We start from the raw sequence: 23,421 nt of genomic DNA on the forward strand, positions 1-23,421 counted from the left end.
TCTGTTTCTTTGTATTATTGAAATATTATGATGTCACAGAAATTACTCTTTCAAATGTACAGGAAACTCAGATTAATTGTTAATTGTATTGCATTCTAATTAGAGGTAAAGTGCTAGTTCAAGCAATATTATCTTTTGGTGATAAAACAATAATAACTTTAAAAAATATATTTCCAAATTACAATTTGGTGCTACCATCACCGACGATAGTGGCAATATCATTTACACTGCTCAGTTTTCTTTCCGTCCATTCCTTGGCAGCCTCAATTTCACTATCGGTGGGAACGATATTCATTTTATTTAGAGGCGGGGTTACATACACACAATAGTGAATTTTTTTGCTTCTCAACAGGCTGTAGGAATTATCAAATGTTACTGTATCTAAAAGCAAAATTATACTACAGACAAATTGATAACAAATGTCGACTTTAAGTAATGTAATTTATAACTGATACGTGTATATGCCACATTTTATTTTGTCTAAATAGGGGGTACTCTATGCTTTGACTATTTCCACCTATTAAAGCCACAGATTTTATAAAAAATAATTTGTAAACTATTTGCCAAGTAAACAAAAATTATTGAAGCATAATTTAACTAAAATAATTTAGATATTTGTTTTGAATTTATTTGTTAATGTTAGTTAATTTTCGTGTTTTTCGATTGTTAATAAATAATGTAACAAGCGATCTAAATTGACGGGACACGACCCTGTCCGTAACCAAAAAGAAACAACTCGCCATCACCTTTCACAAGAAGGCGCTGTGATCTATAAGTGCCAAACACGGTTCGATAGAGGGAGGGGGAGGGGTATGGTTCTTATCGCGGAAATATAGCACCGAGTGCCATATTTAATTTCACCTTCGCGTTTAACAAATCTGCACGATTTGAGTTGTTTTAAAAACTTGTTTATAAAGCAAAGTTTACGTTGATTGATTGATTTGAAAATGAAAACGCAATTAAAGAACTTATAACTCAACAAATGTCTAATTTCAGTTTTTTTCGCAATGTTTCTCCCAGACAGGGATCATTTTTCTACTGGCCAACCTGTACATCTAAACAGAACAATAGTAACGCTCACATGTAGCAGGTGCCTGGCACGAAATGATGCCGGATTCGTCGATCTGGTGGGCTGCAACTCTCCGGTGTCTTATTGCGGGACTTGTGTTTCCGTTCGCGTCTTTTAACGTCACCCCAAAACGGATATCGTGACCGTCGGTCTTAAAATCCCACCTAAAATAAACTAAATGTATAAATAATAAAGTGCCCATATGTGTTATTTTAGTGTTTTAGTGGAATGAGGATCGATCATTGATGAGTCCGAGGCCGCATAAAAATAGCGTTTTAGTGATCAAGGAGTCAGTGCTCGTCGCCCACACACACACGCAAAGTTGAAAACTATAATTTTTAATCGTTTCAAGATGGCGATTTGAAGCGTCTCTAAATTCAAAGGCGAAAAATTTATATTTTTTCCGATTGATTTGACTTCTAGCCCGGCCGAAACGAAGATAACTTTTGAATATTAAATTAAATTTCACACCCTGTAACGCAAATCGTTTAAAAGTTTTCTTTCTTATGTCCTTCTTTATAATTTTTAATATTTGTCAGAAAAATTTCACATATTGCGTGGGCTATAAATTTTCTGTCTTTTTGAGGACTAAGATATACAATTTTTGAGAGCAATTTTCGAACTTCACAAAACTTGTTTTTCAAATGAAAACTAGAAAAATGAAAATTTGTATAATCTGGTCTTATTTAATATTACAAATATAATAAAAACTACGTATACGACAGTGCATTGCGAATATTCTTAGTTTTTTAATATGAAATATTGTGAGGTGATGATGAAATATTACTGTTATCTATTCAGGTATGACACATTACATGTAGGAATCTAAATATTAATTTCATATTGTTTGCAATTTGACCCATCTGCTTTTTTTATTTTTTATTTTCATTTGCAGATAACGAAATGTATCGCATATTGTTCACAAAATTCGGTCGTACGTACTTTTTAACAGAAAATGTTAAATATCTGAAAACCAATATGGGACATTAATTTTTCATATTTAGAATTGGAACGAAATCTTTCTGTTCCAATTAAAATTAGCATCACAATATTTTCTTCCAGACTAACAGTACCGCCATCCTGATAATATTTTCGACGGATATAATTTTGACTACTGTAGTTTCCCTGGCACTCCTCATATATTGAATAATTTTCCACTGAAACATAACTGCGTGTATAAGAATGTTCAACATTTTTGAGTGAGACTCGATGAAAAATGGTTAGAGGCAGTGAATGAAGTTATGTTGTAAGTTATTTGGTTAATAGTACCTTAAAAAACATCCTTCCTCGGCAACTATAAAATCTAAAATTAATTTATCACCCTTCTTTATCACAGTTGTTACGTGCTCTCGTTTAGGTTGTCCATTGCTGGCGTCTTGCAAATTTTTAGTGTAAAAGGACTTTGGTACCTTTCCGCCCTGCTTAATCTAAAAAAAAATTAATTCGAAGACTGCAGCGTTTCCTCCTAACACTAGTGTGTCCACACTAAGTTATTAGCAACCTAAGTGAAATCTTTAGTTTTTCATAGATTTTCATACACTTCTTTTTTTCCAGTTAGGTATTAAGATTGCGTATTCGACGAGCGCTGAAATCATTGGTCAACAGCAATCACTTTTATTCTGTCAAGGTTCAAAAAGTACAATTAGAGAGTTTTTTGCAAAAAGCGCAAACAATTTTGTTTAGCTATGAAAGATTAAAAAAATATATTTTACAGATTTTCGGATCCGTTATCAAAACTGAAGTATTATTATATAAAAAAAAACAGAAACGCCCAATCGAACGATTTTTAGTTTTTCTGCAAATTAGGTGTTTCGTGTGATTGCTTTGCGTAAAAAGAGGGAAAGTGTTCTATGCATTCAATTATTATTAGTCCCAGGTAGCAGCGGCTCGTCAAGGGAACATCATTTTCAAGTCAAAGTGGTCAAATTGACGGATATCTTATTAACATTACAAAAATGACCTCAGAATGTCGTCATAAAATGACTATTTAAAACCATGACGTAGGAGGGTGTTCAAATGGTGTGTCAAAATAATATATCTCGTTTATTTATTAATTTTTAGAAAAATGTTAAATATAGAAGGTATTTTCAAATATACAAGGTGATTAATAAATGTGTGGAAAATCAAATTTATATTTTTAATGCAACACCCTGTATATTATGGCACTCCCTTTTATACTCAATCACCCAATGCAGAGTTCTTATGGTCTATACCGAGTGTGTTATACAGGGTGAGTCAAAATGAAAAATAATAATTTTCGTGAAAAAATCAAATAGAAGACTTATACTTCCATTATTATTATTTTATTATTATTTTTTAAAGGCTCATCTTTATTCATTAACTTTAATTCTCCATTTTCCGCAACCGCAAAAGACGTTCTATCTAATTTAATTTACTTTACTTACTTTAATTTACTTTCGATTTTCCCTACTCCAAAAAGAAAAAAAAAACAATTTAAAAGTCGTTATATTTTTTGGCAGTAATGTTTGACTTTAAGTTGACGTAAAAAACATGTCACTTAAATGACAAAAGTTGACGACTCTAATTGACGTAAAAAACACGTCACATAAATGACATCATCCGTCTGAGACATTAGTAGGTCAAATTCAAGTCCCGCACAAATATAACGTCATTTTCGTTATTTGGTGACTAGTTAATGACGTCACTTTAACGACCCTCTGCTAGCGGTGGTAGTTTCAGCGAAAAAGTAGAAATAATAAGATTAGTTGGTGACGGCGACTCTTCGTGAAAGAGCTAATTCCTAATTAATCCAATCCAAATCAGCGTCGTAATCGAGAGCTAGAGTAAACCAAATGATTCTTCGTTATTTTAACTATTCAAATTCAAATCGTAGGGATGCTAGTAGAAATTTATGTATTTTGAACAGTCAATATTTGGAAACGTTTGGAAAAAGGTGATACAGAAAAATTATACATGGATGAAGCTTCTAAAAATTTGTTTTCTGTGCATCACATTTTGAGGAACAAGATTATTGGGTCAGCCTTTCTTTTCATGGGAATACACTTTACGCACCTTGATTTGACAAAATCGTGTATGTGTTGAAATTAATCAATAGGATGGAGTTTTATTCGATTAACCGACCCAGCTTTTTCACAGTTACCTTAGTCGTATATTTGGTGTTCCCATCGGGATCTGTCAAATCCCCACCTAGATATTTGGGCAGATTGTCCGCCGATATTGTTTGCAAGATAGCTGCTTTCCACCTTTTCGGCTCCTTTTTGAATATTTCAATTTTCGCTAGGGTGGATTCGTTTAAAAATTTCTTTACCACATTGAACGCTATGGCGAAAACACTCGGTGCTAAAATTTAAAGAAACAACAGACTACTTGAAATTTCCATGAATGTCTTAACTCAAACCAAATAATATATCTATAGTTACTACTTTGCGACGTTTGGTGAAGGTTGCGTTATTCATGTTTTTACTATACAATCATAAAAATCTGAACTTTTATAAGAAACTGCTAGAATCCTCCGCATTCTTCTGAAGTAAATTTATGAAATACCCTTGATGCTATTGAAAGTGAACGGTTAATTCAATTGCTTACAAAATTCTACCATACTTATAAGAACGGTTTTAATGTGAAGGTAAAAGAAAACTATTGTCTTTAGAGCAATTTGACAATCGCGATCAGTCATTTATTACACTTTCAAAACATACCAAAGTTCCGTTTGAACGATGGCAATTAAACCTCAATCAGTTGTTTCTTAAAATTTTTGGCTCTTAAATAAATTATGTTTAATTATAACGAGGACATTTGGGTAAGCAACCCGCTGTGGAAGAAAGTCTTATTATTTATCTCGAAAATATCTACACTCGATTTATGAACCCGAAAGGAAGAGACTTTCTACAACGATATGCTCGTGTCTTTTATTCTTCTAGGTTTCGATATTTTGCTAACAAAACAATTTAAAATTTTAAAGCTTTAATTACCATTAATTATGTAGCAGGCCTTCAGAATTTCTGGATAGTTAGCCTCGTACATTTGAATCAGCGATATAACCATTTCGGCCGCTAAAAACAATTGCACAACAATTAGTTAAGCTCAAAGGAGACCAGCCAAATGACATTCATAAAAATCATTAAGAATAGTTAACTCTGCCCCGTACAAACTATGAATGAAAATCTACTAAAAACGAAATGTTTTTGGGCGCAAATATTAATCTGTTATTAATATCGCAACAGTTTCAACAGTTAGTAATGCGCGTTTAGAATGTGATTTAGTTGATCATTTTATATACATATAATGAATACGGCTTGTCGGGTCTCCTTTGTATGCAAGATTGGTAGAGTCTGTTCATAGATATAAGAAGTCATTGGCGGGTGGTCATTAACATACAATGCAACAAGATTATTACCTAAAGTTTCGGAATTTAAATTCAGGTAAAATTGTGGTCCGTAATCGAAAATAATTTTATACCTACCTGTGTTTAATATTCTTTGGTTTGGTATACTACTCAGTTTAAGTTTATTAGTAATCATTCTAGTGTATCTCAGGAAATGCTCCCGCCCAAATGTAGAAAACACTATTCTATTGAGACTAAGCAATTTATAAACAATGTTTATTTGGCAAAGTACGGACCTGTTCGGCCATATTTCATTCTTACAGCTTGCCCGGGTCTTTCCTTAATTCGTATCAGTTAGTCACTTTCTTATATCTATGAAGAGACTTTAAATTGGTAATTGGTTAAATTACGTGCCTGGTCGCCATGCGTATTGCCTCAAATTAAACCCCTCCATATCGAATATAACCACCAGTTGGTTTGCACCTGTTTCAGTCGCTGTCTTTAAGGTGGACTCTAATATTTGTATAGTGGTTCGTATTAGGTCCTGCCTTGTGGCAGAATGGAGCAATCCTACGACATCCAACCCGGCAAATGGAACCACAATCACTATGGAAAATAAGAAGGTTTTATTGTGGTTTATATTACGGGGAAGTCGTAACCTGGTGCCCCTTGTTTGTCCAATCCGGATATCCCGCTGGGATAATAGAGCCGTATCACATCCGGTAGGACCCAATCTTTTAGAGCCGTGTCTACTTCCCACTGCTGGCGCCACCTCAGCGACTAAGCATATCGAAAAATTTAAAAACTAGTCGCAAATAATTTGTTTCCTTTTACCTGTCGAAGCATTTTTTCTGCTGCGGTAGTATCCCAGGATCGTGCTGAAAAAAAAACACGAGGGTTGTTACACCAAAATTTCTAGTTACCGGTTAATTTCAACCATATTGCTACTATATCTGGGGTATGCTGAAAATAAAAATTAGAATTAAGAAAGCTTTGAATAGAGATAATGGATAGTGACCTGACTTGAAATGGGATGGCATGCGACATTCAATTTGTCATTAGATTTTTGTAGTGGTATAATTACTTTCATTTATGATTACCTCTGAGCCATCTGAGCAAAAAATAGTCATCGTGGTGTGATTGTAGCACATCATGGACGCTCCGTCGAAACTGAAACAAAAGTGACATCTGTGATTTCTTCATTGTGCTGAAATTGACTTGATATTTGCACTTAAGTGCTGTAAATAGCTAGATATTACAATTTCAGTTTTTAACACCAAAAGATTTCAACTTTAAGCAAAAATAATTAAAATGTCTTAATTACCAGTGCAGATACCATCTGGCAATTTCTGATGCGACAACCAGTTTATGAAATGATTAGCAATTTCTCTTTTGATTTACGGCCCAGAATTACGCAAATTTAATATGCTCGAGTGATGCAAAATAGTATATTAGGCGACAAGTTTCGACTCAAAAAGTAATGGTCATCTATTAAACATTCGCTGCGCTTGTTTGTCAAATTTGTTGCATATTCTATAATGCATAGGTTTTATTTGTTTTGATTTGTTGTTTGAATGACTGAAGCTTACATTCACTGATTGATGCGACTATAATTTAATTACTGAGAATGCCCGAAGTGACTCGAGACACTGTGCGTAGAAAAATGTTTTCTTGCACATTCAAACTTCAAAACTTTAATGAAAAAAGCTTTAAAATATACGAGCCCTAATAACTAAATGTTCGGACGGTGTAAAAAATGATAAGAAAGACATTTTTATATCTATTTAATTTTTTTTTTGCTTTGTAATGAATTATTTTTTATTTCGCATGAATTACATAGCAAAATAACGGCAACTTACCAAATTTACTGACAAATAAATATTCGGACTCGAATGTTTATTGACCAAGAAATCAATGCTACCCATGCATTGATCCTAAAATATAGTGTGCTTAGATAAATGTTGTATCTTTCAAGTTTGTATAATAGTTGATAAAAAAATGACGCGTGGTGTTGCAACAAACAAAAAAGTGCGAGAAATTATCATATCTTATTACTGCAGAGGTAAATCAATGCAAAAAATTTCAAATGACTTGAGTATTGCAAAAAAAACAGTCGGGGATATTATAAAAAAGTACGTAGAGACAGCTAGTGTTAGCGTTCGTGGTAAATTCCTCCGTAAAATCACTGAAAGAGATCGTCGTATTCTGGTCAAGATTTGTAAAACTAGCAGACGAAGCGTCTTACAACAATGGATGCATAAGTCTGGTTTGAGTTTTTATAATTTAAGTTTACAATTTTTCCTGTTTCAATATAAAAATTATTAATATTCTATGATCCACTTTTGTTAAAGGCAAAGGAAAAACCATTATTAACGTCTATTCAGAAGAAAAAACGTTTGGATTGGGTAAAATCTAAAATATCCTGGACAACGGAAATGTGGAGTAACGTTATCTTCAGCGACGAATCAAAATTTGATGTGTGTGTAGGCGATTTGCGAAAAAGGGTGATTCGTACAAAATCCCTTTCACAAAGATTGTCTAAAGCGCACGGTAAAATTTCCTTAGGGTGTTATGATATGGGGGTGTATGAGTGATAAAGGGGTTGGCAACTACGAGTTCATTGATGATACTGTAAATGCAGAAAAATACCAACAAATTTTATCAAGAAGTTTGATTCCATCAATAGAACGAACAAAAAAAGTGGTTTGGGGACCATAATATGAAAATTTTATCGTGGCCATCAAGTAGCCCCGACTTGAATATTATTGAAACTTTATGGCATCGGATGAAAAATACTTTGCGTAACAATCCTCAGCGTACAGTTCCAGCATTAAAGGCAAAAATCACCGAAATTTGGAACACTTTCACCCCCGAACATTGCAAGACGCATAAAAGCTGTTATTGCCGCGAAAGGTGATGTTACTTCTTATTAATGTTCGATTTAAAGTAAAAGATTTAAATACGTCTGAATATTTATTTGTCAGCAAATTCGGATGGTTTTTAATATTTTGTTATGTAATTTATGTATTTATTCATTACTTTTTGTTATAAAAATAAGTGCGTGATTTCATTTTTCAATCGAAAAGGCAAAAAAAATCAATTTAAAATAAGTATAAAATTGTTTTCTTATTATTTCGTACATCGTCCGAACAATTAGTTGTTAGGGCTCGTATCAACTGGGTATAACTTGTAATCAATCAGTCAATATTTAGTATCCAGTTTATGCAAAACTATATGCATATTTCCGTATGCCACACAAGAGTAATTGGATCAAATACCTAGGCCGAGATGGTTTGCCATATAAAAATAATTACTAAGTTTTGAAACCCTATTACGCAATGTGTGTTTAATTACATTAATTGTACGTTTCGATTTGCCAAGTGCCAAGCCTATTATGAACGTTATCCTGTTTTCATACCTAAAACGCAAAGCGGAGAAACTGCATAAAAGCAGGTCAACGTATCTTTGATAACGGACTTTCATAACCAACGACTGGCAGTGTAATACGACCGCTAATAGGTATCTTGTACTGATAAATAAATTATTCGGCTCGATTGTTGGGCATCGATTAAAGTATGTAATGGTTGCAAAACAGAGCATTATTAAAAATGTAGATCACGCACACACACATGGACACCATTTATTTAAAATAGTTGCCAATAAAGGTTTCATTCCTTTTCTAAAAATAAAAAGAAATGATGTCTACATTTCTCTAATATTTTTACAATATTATAACAATAATCTTATCACTGGCGGGCTTTAAATTAGGTTTTAGTTATAGTACTGTTCAAACTCTCAATATTGATATTCGTTTTACCACAGCGCCAACAATAGGTTCAGATGCAGGTTTCACTATTTTGGATTGACTTGTTAGTACTATAATAGATGTGACAAATTTGAATTTTTCAATATAAAGCACGTTAACATTAGGGAGCAAATTCTTCAAGGCATCAATGGGTGGGGGAGGGGGGGCATTCAGTTTTGTAAAAAGGCAGTAGTCGTGAGTTATTCTATCAGTTATATGTTACTAAGATTTCGTTTCAGTAACCAGCCAACACCTCAAGGTTCGAGACTTGCTATACCCGCGCTTCATTTCTAGGTCAATCACTTTATGTGTAACCGGTAAAATGTAATAATAATGGTGAGGATGGAATCATGATGGTTGGCGAAAGGAAATTTTCTCTTTTGAAGTAACATTGCTTTGACTGTCAATTCACCATGGGAAGTGTTTGCCAAAATAAGGTTTTTATAATTATTTAGGAATTTCGAAAGCATCTGAACATCACCGATCCAACTTCTTGACCCAAAACTATTATTTGAGATCTTCGCAAGCGATTACCAAAATTTCTGCTTTCAACGAATCCATAATTGTAATTATTGGCATTTAATTGCAGTTATGTTTTGTGCGGGAAATACAAAATTTCATAATTTATCCGCTATATGGCAACAAGTGATATAATATAAATAAAAAAAATTAGAGGGTTAGAAAGATTGAAATTGAAATCACAAGAATAAATTGTTCTTTATTCTTGTGGTAAAACTTAATTTTGTAAAGATTGCAAAATTGGTCTTCAAATTTACAGTCTCTGCTTTATACCGTACCTGCCGAATAAACCAACGCTTTAGGCAGAAAAAAACTTCCATTTTCTCGCCATCAAATTATCTATAGTAATAAATAAAAAACAGTTTAAAAAAATAATTTTTCTAGATAAAGATTTTGTATCACTCGTTACTCCAGGAAATTACAGTAGCCTATGATCACCGTTTCAAATGCCTAGTGCTTCCTAAACTTCTAGGATACTCTCGTGCTAATTTTGGCACATAACTTCTGACAGACGTTGCTGTCAACCGTGGTTGTCGTCTTTTGAAATGCGTCTTTGGTAACGAAACCCTATGAACCCAAGAGAATCCGGGGAGAGCCTGGACAATTTCGCTCAAGATGCTGGAAAATACATACCCAGGGAAGTTGTGATTGAAGAACCCACAGACAGCGAGGGATCTTCTGTTTCGGGGTATTTTCATTAGTATTGAAATGATTTATTCATGTATTTAATTTATTCATGTATAAGGGATAAGTCGCTAGTCAGGTATATGTCGACCACATGTTGATTGATATCAGTAGCATTGTCGTCTTACGACTCTATCACTAAGTTTTCCGTTTATATCTAATTAAAATAACTTGCCATTAGATGCAAAACAAATAGTGAAAAGTGTGTGTGAATATTTAATATGTAGAGGTTTCATTAAACAGGAAGCTTTAAAAGAAGCCTGCGTATACTTACAAAAATGCCAATATCTCTCGATAAAGAGGATATTATTAATATAAGGTTGTTCGGAAAGTCATTTCGTTTTTTCCCGTCAGAGGACTTAATTACGTTTTTTCGAAACCAACTTCACACTTAAGCCGCATAACCATTATATGTCTTGAGAGCTGATATTGCAAGGCTTGTGTGTGAAAAAGTTCTATTAATTCTACGCAATAGTTTTTGGTTGGTGCCCTTTTAAATATGGAGAGCAATAAGCAGCATTTTCGTCATATTTTACTTTTTTACTTCAGAAAAGGTAAAAATGCTGTCCAAGCGAGAAAAAAATTGACGGATGTGTATGGAGAAGGCGTGTTAACAGTACGCCAGTGCCAGAACTGGTTTGCAAAATTTCGATCCGGCAATTTTGATGTCGAAGATGCACCACGGTCTGGAAGGCCGGTCGAAGCTGACAAAGATGCGATAAAGGCATTTAAGGAAATTTGTGTCGTCGCGTTGACGTGTGTGATTCGCTCCTCAAACGTCAAGAAAATGATCCATTTTTGAAGCGGATTATTACTGGGGACGAAAAATGGGTTGTATACAACAATGTTAAACGCAAGAGGTCATGGAGCAGAAAAGATGAACCGGCTCAAAGCGTGTCAAAAGCCAACATTCACCAAAAAAAGATGATGCTCTCCGTTTGGTGGGATGTCAAAGGAATCGTTTTTTTTTGAGCTTTTGCCGGACAATACAACGATTAATTCAGAAGTCTATTGTCATCAACTGGACAAATTGAATGATTCACTTAAAGAGAAGAGGCCCGAATTAATCAACAGGAAGGGTGTAGTGTTCCACCAGGATAATGCGAGACCTCACACAAGTTTGGTCACTCGCCAAAAACTTTTACAGCTTGAATGGGACGTACTGCAACATCCACCATATTCTCCAGATCTGGTACCTTCCGACTACTATTTGTTCCGGTCCCTGCAAAATTTTTTGGATGACAAAACCTTTACCTCAAATGAAGATGTCAAAAACCACCTGAACCAGTTTTTTGCCAGCAAGGACCAAAACTTTTATGAGAGGGGAATTATGTTACTGCCAGAAAGATGGCAAAAGGTGTTGGACCAGAACCGCCAATATATAATTTAATAAAATATTTATTCATTATACGAAAACTGTCTTTCATGTTCTCCAAAAAAAACGAAATGACTTTCCGAACAACCCAATATATGAAGGAAAAAATTAAAGTGGTAAAATTCAATTTGATGGACAATAGTAAACAAGATATAATCAGGAAAATATGCCAAGCTAGAAGAAGATGAAACTAATAAAATTGTTAGTCGTACTACACTCCGTAGAATTATTTGTGACATGAGTGCAAAATATTCAAAAAAAAAGTGGTAAGGAAATTAAAAAGTATAGAGCATGTATAATTTACCTAGATGAAACTTGAATTATTTTAAACCGCTTGTTGTTGTTGTTGTTTTATGATTGTTTTTGAAAACTGGTTTGAACATGTAGTTAATAATATACATGTTGAGAGCTGCAAAAATTCAATACAGCACATTTTCAAAATTGAAGTACAAAGTAACAGACAGCCCATTGTAATTAATCTTAATGACGATCCTGAGAGTGAAACATAATTAGATTTTCAATAAAACCGTATATTTTTAGATGATTATTGATACATTGTATATATTCAGCCTGATCGAATTTTCTGTTTGTACTAATGTGATTTTATTATATCTAAACAAACTTAATTAATCGTTATGCTTTTAAAACACCTGATGCTCCTACAGAAGTTCAGGCCGGTGTTTTATTGGCGTCGGCAAGTTATATCGACAATTTCTGGCAAAAGCAAAGACTTATTATAACTAAGCCAAATTTAAAAGATTTAAAACAATGAATTAGTCGCTCATTATAATAAGTCTCCTAATGTAAATTCAGTACTTAATATTCAATAAATAACAATATGGGAAAGTAGGTTTCAAAAGTTACCTAAGCAATACAATGCAATTTTGACTTAGCAAGTTAAATGCTATAATTTAAATATGATTGACTATCCATTGATTATCCCGTTAAGCGCTAACAACTTCTTTTGTCCCCCGTTCTACAGATCGAATTTATTTAAACTGTATAACGTAGCAATATAATTGCCCAGGTTGTCATCAGATGATGAAGGGCATGTGGAACGACCCAAAACTGACATTCCACCTGAGTACTGGCACATTCAGAAACTGGTCAAGTATTTGAAAACCGGAAATCAAACAGCGACTGTGGTCGCTCTTTGTTGCCTGAAAGACCACGATTTAACCACTGAAATTAATCAGCTAGCCATACAGGTAAGCCAACATGTTCATGCTTGAAAGTTAGATTTTACAGGCTTTTTATGAATCACGCACAGAAGCTCGGTAAAAAAGAAATAAAGTTTATATATATGTAGGTCCGGAAATGCTTAGCTATGAGATGTTTTTTTTCCGATTTTTTTGATATTTAGCAACATCATTTATAATGATTAAATGCATAAATTGTGATATTCAGTGCTAAGTGCTGCTTTGGGATGTATCCTAACGAACAGTATTATCAAAGATATGTAAGTCACTGACTTTGTTGCAATTTTTATTTACTTTGCCACTAAATGTACAGCTTTTTTGACTCTTGAGTTGATGATAGTTGACCAAACGTGATTTGGCCACTGAGTTCTACAAAATTAACTCTAAAGAAAATGTGGAAATTGACTACCATCAGCTTAATTACATGTAGTATATGACTTGTCAATTTTCGCTGAAATCGTTTTTTTAAATATTGAACACCCCGTTACGTAGATATCATCGGTTGGTAAGTCATACTCGATACCTATGAAGAATAAGTGACATTTGAAACTTTATATCAACTGGGATACTCGGGAAGTAGTAAAAAAATCTGGATAAAGACGTTAGACCAGCAATTATTTATGATTTTGTCGAAATTTGATAAGAGCCTTTTATTTTTGTGTCGTGTGTACAGTACAGTTCGCGAACCTGTATCTTTTTGGAAAACTACACCAAACTAATCATAACTACAGCATTACGTTACGAAAAAGTGCTTCGTATTAGGAAATCGGTGGACTGGAACTACTTATCAATCTGCTGGAGACCAAAGACCTAAAATGCAAGTTAGGAGCATTGAGCGTTCTCGCGGAGCTGTCGCAAAACCAGGACATACGCCGTAGTATCGCGAATCTAGGCGGCGTAGACTTACTCGTGAAAAATTTGAAGGAGCCGGCCCGTGATCTACAGATTCTGGTAGCGGAAACCATATACAACGTGGCTCAAGTGAGAAAAGCCAGAAAACAAATTCGAAAATGCGATGGCATTCCGAAACTGGTCGATTTTCTCGACATCGACGAACAATATTTGAAGACGCCCAAAGAACAATTGAGCAAAGACGAAGTCGAACAGGTGAATATTGTACAGGCCGCGGTTAAAGCTTTGTGGTCTGCTTCGAAGAGCAAAAAGAATATCCAGGTGATGATGAAGAGCGGCTCGGTACCTCTGTTAGCCAGATTGTTGAGGTAGTGGAAGTAATGATGCCATTGATACTTTTCGAGGGATTAGCGTCTGATGTTGTAGATCGGTTCACATGGAGGTTGTTGTGCCGACTATGGGAACTATTTCGCAGTGCGCCAATGATCCGAACTACCAGTTGGCAATCCAAACAGAGGGGATGATTAGGGACATAGTGACACATTTATATGCAGGGGTAACTCGAGAACAAGACAAAAAACTTTTTTGGGAACGACTTTGTATTACCAGGAATTTCCGGACCTGCGGAGGTATTGTGCGGATACTATTTTCAAATGCTGCGAAAAGACTGCGACCAGGGATATAGTAAGACAATCAGGAGGATTGGATCCGCTTGTGAATATGGCCAGCGATTCAAACACCAAAGAAGATAAGAAGCTGCTTGCGGCGGTTACAGGTGCGATCTGGAAAACAGCCATCAGTCCCGAAAACGTGGAGAGGTTCGATCAGCTCAAAACAGTCGAGGTTAGTTAGTTTGGGTTTTCCCTGATCACTATGAAGTCTTAAATTGTTATTGGCAGCTATATGCATAAGCAAAAAAGGCCGTATATCTCCGTATTTTTTCTCGACAGATACATGATTGATAAGGGTTCAACACCGGCATTTATTTTTTAGTCTCAACCCTTCACTCAAAAGTTATAACGATTTTTTCCCCGATTTTGAACTGTCTTGCTATTTGTACATTGCTAGTACTTCAACGTATGCAAAGTGTTGGTTTTCACGTTAAGGTGAAGTTGTTGAACTCGCCCCTTGGTAAGTCTTGTTTGGTAAATACAAACTGAATTTATTGATTTGAATAAAACAACGTCAGTTGCGTCATGGATACAGATTTTCGAGCCTGATAAATTTCTATTGTTGTGTAGATAGTTTGTTGCAAAATAATATCTTGTGAAATATTCTAATCTAATAAATAATCTACGAAAATAGTGAAAGTACTGGTTCTTTTTTTAATAGTTTGTCCAGTCGTTCGGCCTTTACTGGAAAGTCGAGGATCATTATTAACCAAACCAAGGAACGAGAACTAACCGAAACTACAATATTGTTTTCCGTTGCTGATGCTTGTATTCCTGGATGAAAAGTTTATATATTTCCGAACTCTACAAATATAGAAACATGTAGATATAAAAAATATAAAATATCACGATGAACGAATAAAATAGTCATTCTTTATTCAACCCAAAAAACTCTTGAAGAAATTTATGAAATCATCGAGCGACTAAAAATCTTGAGGTCGGAAGATATTTTGAATTATCTAAACAGTATTGAAAATTGACAATTTTCAGATCGGTTTCGATAATAAATTAACCGTGAAGACGAATGCTTAACCTATTAAATGAGTTAAATGTTAAGAAATGTTAAAATATCAGAAAACGCGGTTGACATCAAACCCACGCGTGTCTAATGACATCTAAATTATTCATCATCAGTTGCGCCACAACTTAGCACAGGTACAAGTTTGAAGGTTGAAAGACGTTACCTTTCGACTATTTAAAATTTTGATTTTTATGAAACATAATGATAAGTATGATAGCTATTTTTCTATTTTCGCAGTAACTTTGTGGCTAACTTCTATCAACCATCTTTATTCATCAACATATGTTATATTCAACCACTTGTTTTCGAAGTCACCAAACATAATAATAATGACCAGGCTCATACGTTTCAGTTTTCAGTTCATTGGGTTTCCGTAAAACAACTGGTTTAGTAATTATCAACCGAACATATTAAGATATTGTCGAACCACAACGTTTCGGGATGAAATTAAAAAATGCATTCCTATCCTGTGGTATAAACGCCAGTTAAAAGTAACCCCGACATAGAATTTGATATCTTACTGCTTTAAAAAATTTATAGGAAAATATTTTAAGAAAAAAACCAGTTCGTATGAGGTATTTATAAGGTCAGTTTTGGTTAATTTTATAAAGTACTCTGGAATTTTTTTTATGTTTAAAGGCTAACTTTCTTAGCGACGTATATAATAATTACTCGCCTAATAGAACCTGTCATCCAACACTTTCATTTTAAGTCGGCAAATCATAAAAATCATGCTGATTAATGTTTCAAATTGGTTTTGTAATAAAAGTTCATTAGTGAACTGAAACTTCTAACTGAACAAATTCAAGTGTCTGAGAAATGTTACTTAGGACCATCTAAGGACGTAATTATATGAAATAGGTTTCTACTGCCATTATTAGGTATTGGTTAAGTTACTGGAAAACGTAGAAGAAAATGAAGAGGTGTTGAGCAACGTGGTGGGAGCGCTTGGGGAGTGTCTTAAGTTTGAACATAACCGCGCCGCGCTAAGAAGGGCGGAAGGTATACCCCACCTGGTTAACCTGCTTAATTACACCTATTCTCCGTTGTTGGAGAATGTCCCCATGGTTTTGAGAGAATGCGCAGAAGACCCAGAATCGATGAGAATCATCGAGCAGCTCGACGGTGTTAGGTTGATTTGGTCATTGTTGAAAAATGACTCGCCGAGGGTAAGAAACGCAGGGACTATGTAGATGTACCAACTTGCGCGTTTTGCACTCCAAAAGAAAAAAAAGCTACCGAAATCGGTAAAAAAATTGGAGTTGCTGACAGGATCGTAAATAATTTGCAACTGCAGAACACATGTAAAATTAAAATGTTTAACCCGCTCAGCAGTAAACGCATGTGTGACATTAGCACTCGATAAAAAAAAAATCTAACTGAAAATTAAACAGGGTGTTTGAAAAAGTATCTTCATATTGACATTTTTTTGGACACCCTGTAAAATACTTAATTTTTAGGTAATAATCGATCGTTATTGTATTATTATAAAATTAACAATTAACTCTAATTTGGATTTTGGGATGCAGCAAATATCACGCTACATTAATTATTAATTTTACCTGTCCGCCCAAAGATTTGTTTTACCCCAAAAAAAACACTATAATCACTGTCTAAATGCGTATAAATGGATTGCATATTCAAATTAATTAGTTTATTTATAACATAAAAGAATTTACTTGTGGAAGTAAATTTATTTAACAAGAACAAAGAGTGAAAGTTTTAGTTAATTCTAATTTTTAATTTCATAACGTGCCTAAAAATTCAGCCAATGAGATTTCAGCGTTTGATCAAGGATTTCCACAATTGACTTGATCTACGTTGACTTGTTCTTAATGATTTGTGACGATCTGTGAGAAGAAAGTTTAAACCTCGATTGAAACTAATTAAATATAGTATTTTCTAAAGTACAGTGGTACTTCTAAGCCATTTTTACTTCTTTTTCATTTAAATTTAGCAGGACATTCTTTCACGAAATATGTTTGGAGCTTTCTTTTCATAATTTTTAAGGAGCGGATTTCACGTTCATCTTGATAGTTTTTATACTACAACTGAATGAGATCTAACATACTTTAAACCAACATGGTTCTCGATAACATGTTTTTCGAGTAAGAAATATCTAACGACTCCTTAATCATTAACAGTTTTGGAATTTTTTTTTGGTAAACAAAGTCGTTAGCTGAAGATAACGACTTCACCGAAAGTATTTAAGCGTAATATAAAGATATATTTTTGGTAATTTGGTTACTAGGTACCTTGGAATTTTTCGTAACATCGTCACCAGAGTTAAAAGCCAAAATAAATTCTTCACTTCTGTTCATTTTTAGTTAAGATGGGTACGGATGATTACTATTGTTTTTTACTACACTAAATCAATCGCTCGATTAAAGATGTTGCTCTCAAATTTTAAACTGCAACAAATGGCTGCAGAACTGGTTTTAAAATGTTCATATTAATTTATTTTAAATCGAAAAATTGTGTGCCACTTATTTCTCAGAGCATCTGATTTTCCTTACATTTTAATACCTCTTTATTAGTTCTAAAAGATTCCCCTAATTTGAAAACCTTCCAAATTTGTGAACACATCGTACGACATAAAAATTACAGACTAAGAAACGTATATCGAAAGGTTATTAGGCTGAGAATGAGATACTATTGAAAAAATCACAAATATATGGTGACCCTGTACGTTTTTTTAAAATTCTTGAACTGTTCCAGCCATTTTGCGTATCAAATGAAGTGTAACGTATCCCATGTTAATGCAACTTATTGCTTGGTGTATGTATAACACGGCCTTACTGGGAATTGAGTTTATAGAGTATTTGAAAGCGGTTGTAGCACCATATTAACCAAACTGATCATTCCGTCATACTGTCGACCCACTCAATACTTGTAGAGACATCTTTTGCTCCTTATATGCATCCATTTAAATGCTAGAAATTGATCCATTTGAAGAATTTGGTGGACAATTTATTTCCCTTTAGGTCCAAGCCAACGCGGCTTGGTCTTTGGTGCCTTGCATTCGCCACGCCACAGATTCTGGCGAAATGGTGAGATGTTTCGTGGGTGGTTTGGAACTTATCGTCAATCTTCTCAAGTCTCCAAATTCTCACGTACTGGCATGCGTTTGCGCGGCTATATCCGAAGTGGCGAAAGACATCGAGAATTTAGCTGTTATAACAGGTAAAAATTATGCACTTATTACGATTTCCATCTTAAATGTAGAGTGAAACTCATTTTGGAAAAAAAAAAAAAATAACCTACGGGTTACAAGATTAATTTTTATGAGAAAATTAATGGCGATAAAAACCTATACTCCCATATAACGTTGACACGTTCGGGGGTGCGAGACTTGGGGCATTAGCGAGCTATATACATAAAGTTTTATTTAGGGATTTTGGACTGATAAACCAGAGAGTGTTTACTGATTCGCAAGCGTCGTTGTCCCCTAAGACTTAACGGTCAGTTTTGGATTGTGCAGACTGATCGAAGATCACCAGCAGCACTAGCAAACCACCGCAGAATGGTACAAAATTTCTCTTCTGCTAATATCGATGTCCTAATTCTGGTTGTCCAGTTTAAACTAAACAACTAAATAACCTTTTCTGGTAATTCTTTTAAAATGATTAATTTGAAACTTTGACATTTTTTTGCGACTCAACTGAATCGCAAATGTCCTTCCATTATATTGTTTGAACGGTTTAACAATGAACATATAACTTTCTGGATTCTGTATTAATGTAGGTTTGTGTGCATGTCATGCGATTTCCTAAGATTTTTGTAGAGAAAATTGGGTCCATATTTTTTATTTAATGATCTTCCAATTTGAAAATAGCCTGAACAGCTTGACACTGTAATCCTGGAAAAACTTTTGGTTCCCCGGATTAGAATTACTTTCATGTTTTTTTTTTTTATGACTGAAGAATGTAATGACAAACGATTTTTATTTTAATGTATCTCCTAAAATAAAGTCTCTAAATGAGGTAATAAATTTAACTCGATACAATTTTTTTTATGGGAAATTATTGTTTCCGATTTTATAGATCATGGGGTTGTGCCGATGTTAGTAAACTTGGTGGAAACTGAAGACGTCGAACTTAGACAACACTTGGCTTCGGCAGTCGCGTATTGCTGCGCTTGGGGATCGAACTGCAAGGAATTTGGACGGTAAGAAGATCCATTTCAACGTTCATCATCGACGCCAAACAAATGAATTTAGGTTGGGCGCCATAACTCCGCTGGTCCAATATATGGCGGATGGTGACGCGGGGGTGCACCGGACGACCGCGCTCGCCCTCTTCCATCTATCCAGCAACCCCTTTAACTGCATTACGATGCATGAGAGCGGGGTAGTACCATTCTTGCTCAAAGCCGTGTCGTCGACGGATTGGAAGCTCCAAGAGGCGGCAGCAGGGTGTCTGGCTAATATTCGGAAATTAGCACTGGAAGCCGAAACTTGCCATCTTATACGACCTGAGGGGTCCGATAACGGAAATGATTGAGAGTTGTTTTATTAGTTTCAGTAAAGTGGTTTTGGAGACAAACGTTATTTTAAAATCCGCTAAGGAGTAGGCGTTCCATCAGTAAATTTCACCAATGGAACTAGACTAGTTGCAGTAATGCAGGCAATGCTAATGATGTGACGGATAGTGTAAAACTAGTGGCAGACAACTGCAAGAATAGAGTGTTTATATTTATTGCTTATGATGTATTTTGACTCTTTTTTCTTGAATTATGTGGGTTTAATAACACACACTGAAGCGTTTTATTTTAAGAAGGATGTATTAAATATTGGAATTTATAAAAAAACTAACATAATTCATTCTACACTTGGTCCGCCATTCCACCGCGTGCTTCTTCTCTAGTCTCGTAGGCCAAAAAGGAAGTTATTTCAAAAACAATACATGTAATGCCATCTATGACAATAACTGCGTTCTGCACTAATACATTCAACATTTTTAAGGGTAACAAATAAAAATTTTCTAGTATTGCATTTGGTTGCAGTAATGTATATGTATATACAGGGTGTACCTTAATGGGGTCCCAAGAAGAAGATCATTCCTGAGCTCTCTTTTAAGAAGAAGCGTATGTTCTAAACGTGATAACTTAGAGTTACATACATGTATAATTCACCCTATTGAAAATTTGCACAAAATATAAATTAACCAAACGGAAAAACAACGAGAAGTAATATAACAATGAAATTTATAAACGGTAATTTATTCCATATTAGCGAAATGTAACATTCTTAATTTAATTATTATCTGTCAAGAAAAAGGCAAAGGATGACTTTTACGCAGAAATAAGCTAAATACAATATTAACTAAATACTAGTGGCGTAGCATTTTTTTTTTCGAAATAAAAAAGTTTTGTGCACAGAATGTGCAAATTTCAAAAAGATATACAAAATCGTTTTTTAGATAATACAAAAACGGATTTTGATTTTTTTTCCTAAAATGATTCCAAAAATTATGTTCTTCGGTGTTGACACACCATTAAGTATTTCCATTTCATAACGAAAACCATTTCATAACGAAAAACGAACTTTATACCATGATAATGTATGTTTTGAAAAAGAAAGTAAATGTTTTGCTTTTTGACAAAAATTAAAAATATTGGTTAAATGTACATTTTAAGGTAAATGCGTGCGTGTTTAATTATATACTGCAATGCAGCGGTCATTACTTCTGAAAATTATATACTGCAATATGGCCCCCGTCTACCTTTCAGGAGCTCTGGCGCATACGCAGGAATCGCGGCGAACACGGTTGGATTGAATAAAAACGCAGCGCCGCTTTCCCTGGTTAGTCAGTCGGAAAAGAAAAACCAGGGCGAGCAAATAAAAATAATCGGCGAATATAAATAGAGACATTATATAAATTATTATTTCAATTTGAATTAAATTTCCAAGCGGTTTTTTATAAATAATGTGTTAATAATTAATCGCGTTGGCCGGCAGCTTTCATCAAATTGAAGTTTTGCTTACGCCACTGGTTCATTCAGTTAAATTACCTGTTTAAATTTGATTACCAAAGAAGGTAATATGCCTATATTATTTTATGCCTCCTAGTTTTGCTAATAGGTTATATTGTTAGCGACGGTATTAACGCAATGGTAAGTACTTTCTCGGTATTCAATGGAATCATAATTTTTCATAATTTTCAGAAATTTCATAATTTTCGGACTTCAATTAACGAAACATTTATTATTTTCAATGAACCTAAATATATATATAAATAAATTTATATATTATACAATGTTCTACTGTTGTGTAGTGCAGTTTGTATTTTCAGAAAATTGATTTTTTACCAAAAGATCTTATATAGGACGGTGGCCAATTTATTAACCCTCTCACAATTGATTAAGAAAATATGTGAAAGTGTAAGTAATAAGCGTTAATCGATTTATCGAGAAAATGATGAATCAATAATTTATGTTAAAAGCACAAATAGGAAATAATTAAAAGCATTTTTTAATTAAAACAAAAAATTAGTTTAAACTAAAAACGATGTCCATTTTAATTGCGTACATTTCATGAGGCTAAATTACAAAGACTTTGTTACCGTGACGGTTGTTGGTTGTTTAACAGTTTTTAATACAAAAAAATCATTTCTACCTTTTTGCAGTGAAGGTTAGATGATATTTTAAGAGACGCAACAACCGTTTTGCACTAACTAACAACTAACTAACAAAAACATTGCAACGGGGCTTTGATTTTGGAAAAGTGATAACTCTAAAGAGGAATTATTTTTTAAACGACTAACACTGATCAGAAATAAATACATGCCTGTATAATAATGCAAATGAAATTACTTTTCCTGCCAAGGGATAAGTTTATTAAAAGTATGTCTTATTTACCGATAGAAAAACTATCACCCCTATAATGCTTACAGTACTGTCATTGAATGTGTCAAATTTAAAAGTTTATACTACTTTATATAATAATTAATGATAAATAATTTTTTACGGTTAATCATCGAAACAGACAATCGTGTTCCCGCATACAAACGTTACGACAGCCACAACAAGCTCACCTTCATCAGTGCAAATTTCTGGTCGTCATCCAGCGAGATCTTCGCGACACTCATGGTCATCAAACGAATGCGCACGTCCTTGGTAAATAAACAACTCAGTATAGGTATGCCTTTCGAATTGGTGGTACCTCTCGTATTGATTTGACCAACCGCCGTCGCGGATATTCACCACTGACGATAATTCTACAGGTGATTCCGGGAGGCAGCAAATACTGCTTTTAGTGGGGAAGATTTAAAACAAGACCAAGTATTGCAGCGTGTATAGGCAACCAGTTGTACTTAATCTACTGAACGTTTCTTTAGTGTGTTGCTTTCATCTTCTTTTTATTTGATTTTGCTATTGCCTATAGTTTTTTTGTTCTAAATTAATTATAAATAATTTAGACCAGGAAGGTCGCTTAAAACCATTTAATTTTTACTAATAGCATACCGACAAAAAAACACAGCTGTCCATTTTAGCTAAGAATATTATCGGTATAGGAATTTATTGTCTATAAAAATGGAAAAACTTTTTTAAAATTAAAATATTGTCCTTGAAATTAAGTAATGTTTTTTAACACCATATAGAACCTATATAAAATAATCTTTAAAATTTAAGAAAGTAATTTTTGTTTACTCTGGAAAAAATCCCCTTTGAGAAAAAACATGAATGCTTTTTTATATAAAAAAAAAACAAGTAAAAAAACAAATGGTCTCTGAGGAGATTGAGAAAAAGTATATGTCTGTAGATTTTTAATTTCCATCTGTTTGTAAAGAAAAATAAATAATTGATTGTGTTAATTTTTTTTAATTAAAAATGCAGCATCAATTTATTATAATTTCTGTATTATTGTTTTTCTTGAAAACTGTGTTCATTTAGCGATAATAAACAAGAATTTTTTTTGTT

The 23,421-nt window shown here is 34.0% G+C and overlaps 2 protein-coding genes across 7 annotated transcripts; one reads left to right on the forward strand and one right to left on the reverse strand.

Annotated features, from left to right (window-relative positions):
• Positions 1-23: 23 nt before the first annotated feature.
• LOC132703779 (SEC14-like protein 4) lies at positions 24-22,727 on the reverse strand. Its single transcript, XM_060673246.1, has 10 exons — positions 22,536-22,727; positions 6,476-6,545; positions 6,210-6,253; positions 6,035-6,155; positions 5,790-5,981; positions 5,023-5,103; positions 4,191-4,390; positions 2,339-2,496; positions 1,082-1,233; positions 24-381 (listed from the first exon to the last, which is right to left on the reverse strand). Exons 1-10 carry the CDS (start codon positions 22,593-22,595, stop codon positions 179-181), a joined length of 1,281 nt encoding a protein of 426 aa, XP_060529229.1. The 5' UTR covers positions 22,596-22,727; the 3' UTR covers positions 24-178.
• LOC132703777 (armadillo repeat-containing protein gudu) lies at positions 1,240-20,450 on the forward strand. Of its 6 annotated transcripts, none has more exons than XM_060673235.1 (11): positions 1,240-1,870; positions 2,132-2,315; positions 10,172-10,387; positions 12,786-12,966; positions 13,720-14,177; positions 14,236-14,365; positions 14,419-14,652; positions 16,383-16,670; positions 18,486-18,684; positions 19,545-19,668; positions 19,721-20,450. In XM_060673235.1, exons 3-11 carry the CDS (start codon positions 10,269-10,271, stop codon positions 20,001-20,003), a joined length of 2,016 nt encoding a protein of 671 aa, XP_060529218.1. In that variant the 5' UTR covers positions 1,240-1,870; positions 2,132-2,315; positions 10,172-10,268; the 3' UTR covers positions 20,004-20,450. The 6 variants fall into 6 exon arrangements, with proteins under 6 accessions (XP_060529218.1, XP_060529220.1, XP_060529221.1 ...); XM_060673237.1 differs by having other exon boundaries at positions 1,240-1,390; positions 1,656-2,315; XM_060673238.1 differs by having other exon boundaries at positions 1,240-1,390.
• Positions 22,728-23,421: the final 694 nt, after the last annotated feature.

Source organism: Cylas formicarius, unplaced genomic scaffold (assembly GCF_029955315.1).
Source record: "Cylas formicarius isolate icCylForm1 unplaced genomic scaffold, icCylForm1.1 PGA_scaffold_6__28_contigs__length_40554024, whole genome shotgun sequence".
Taxonomy (NCBI): Eukaryota; Metazoa; Arthropoda; class Insecta; order Coleoptera; family Brentidae; genus Cylas; species Cylas formicarius.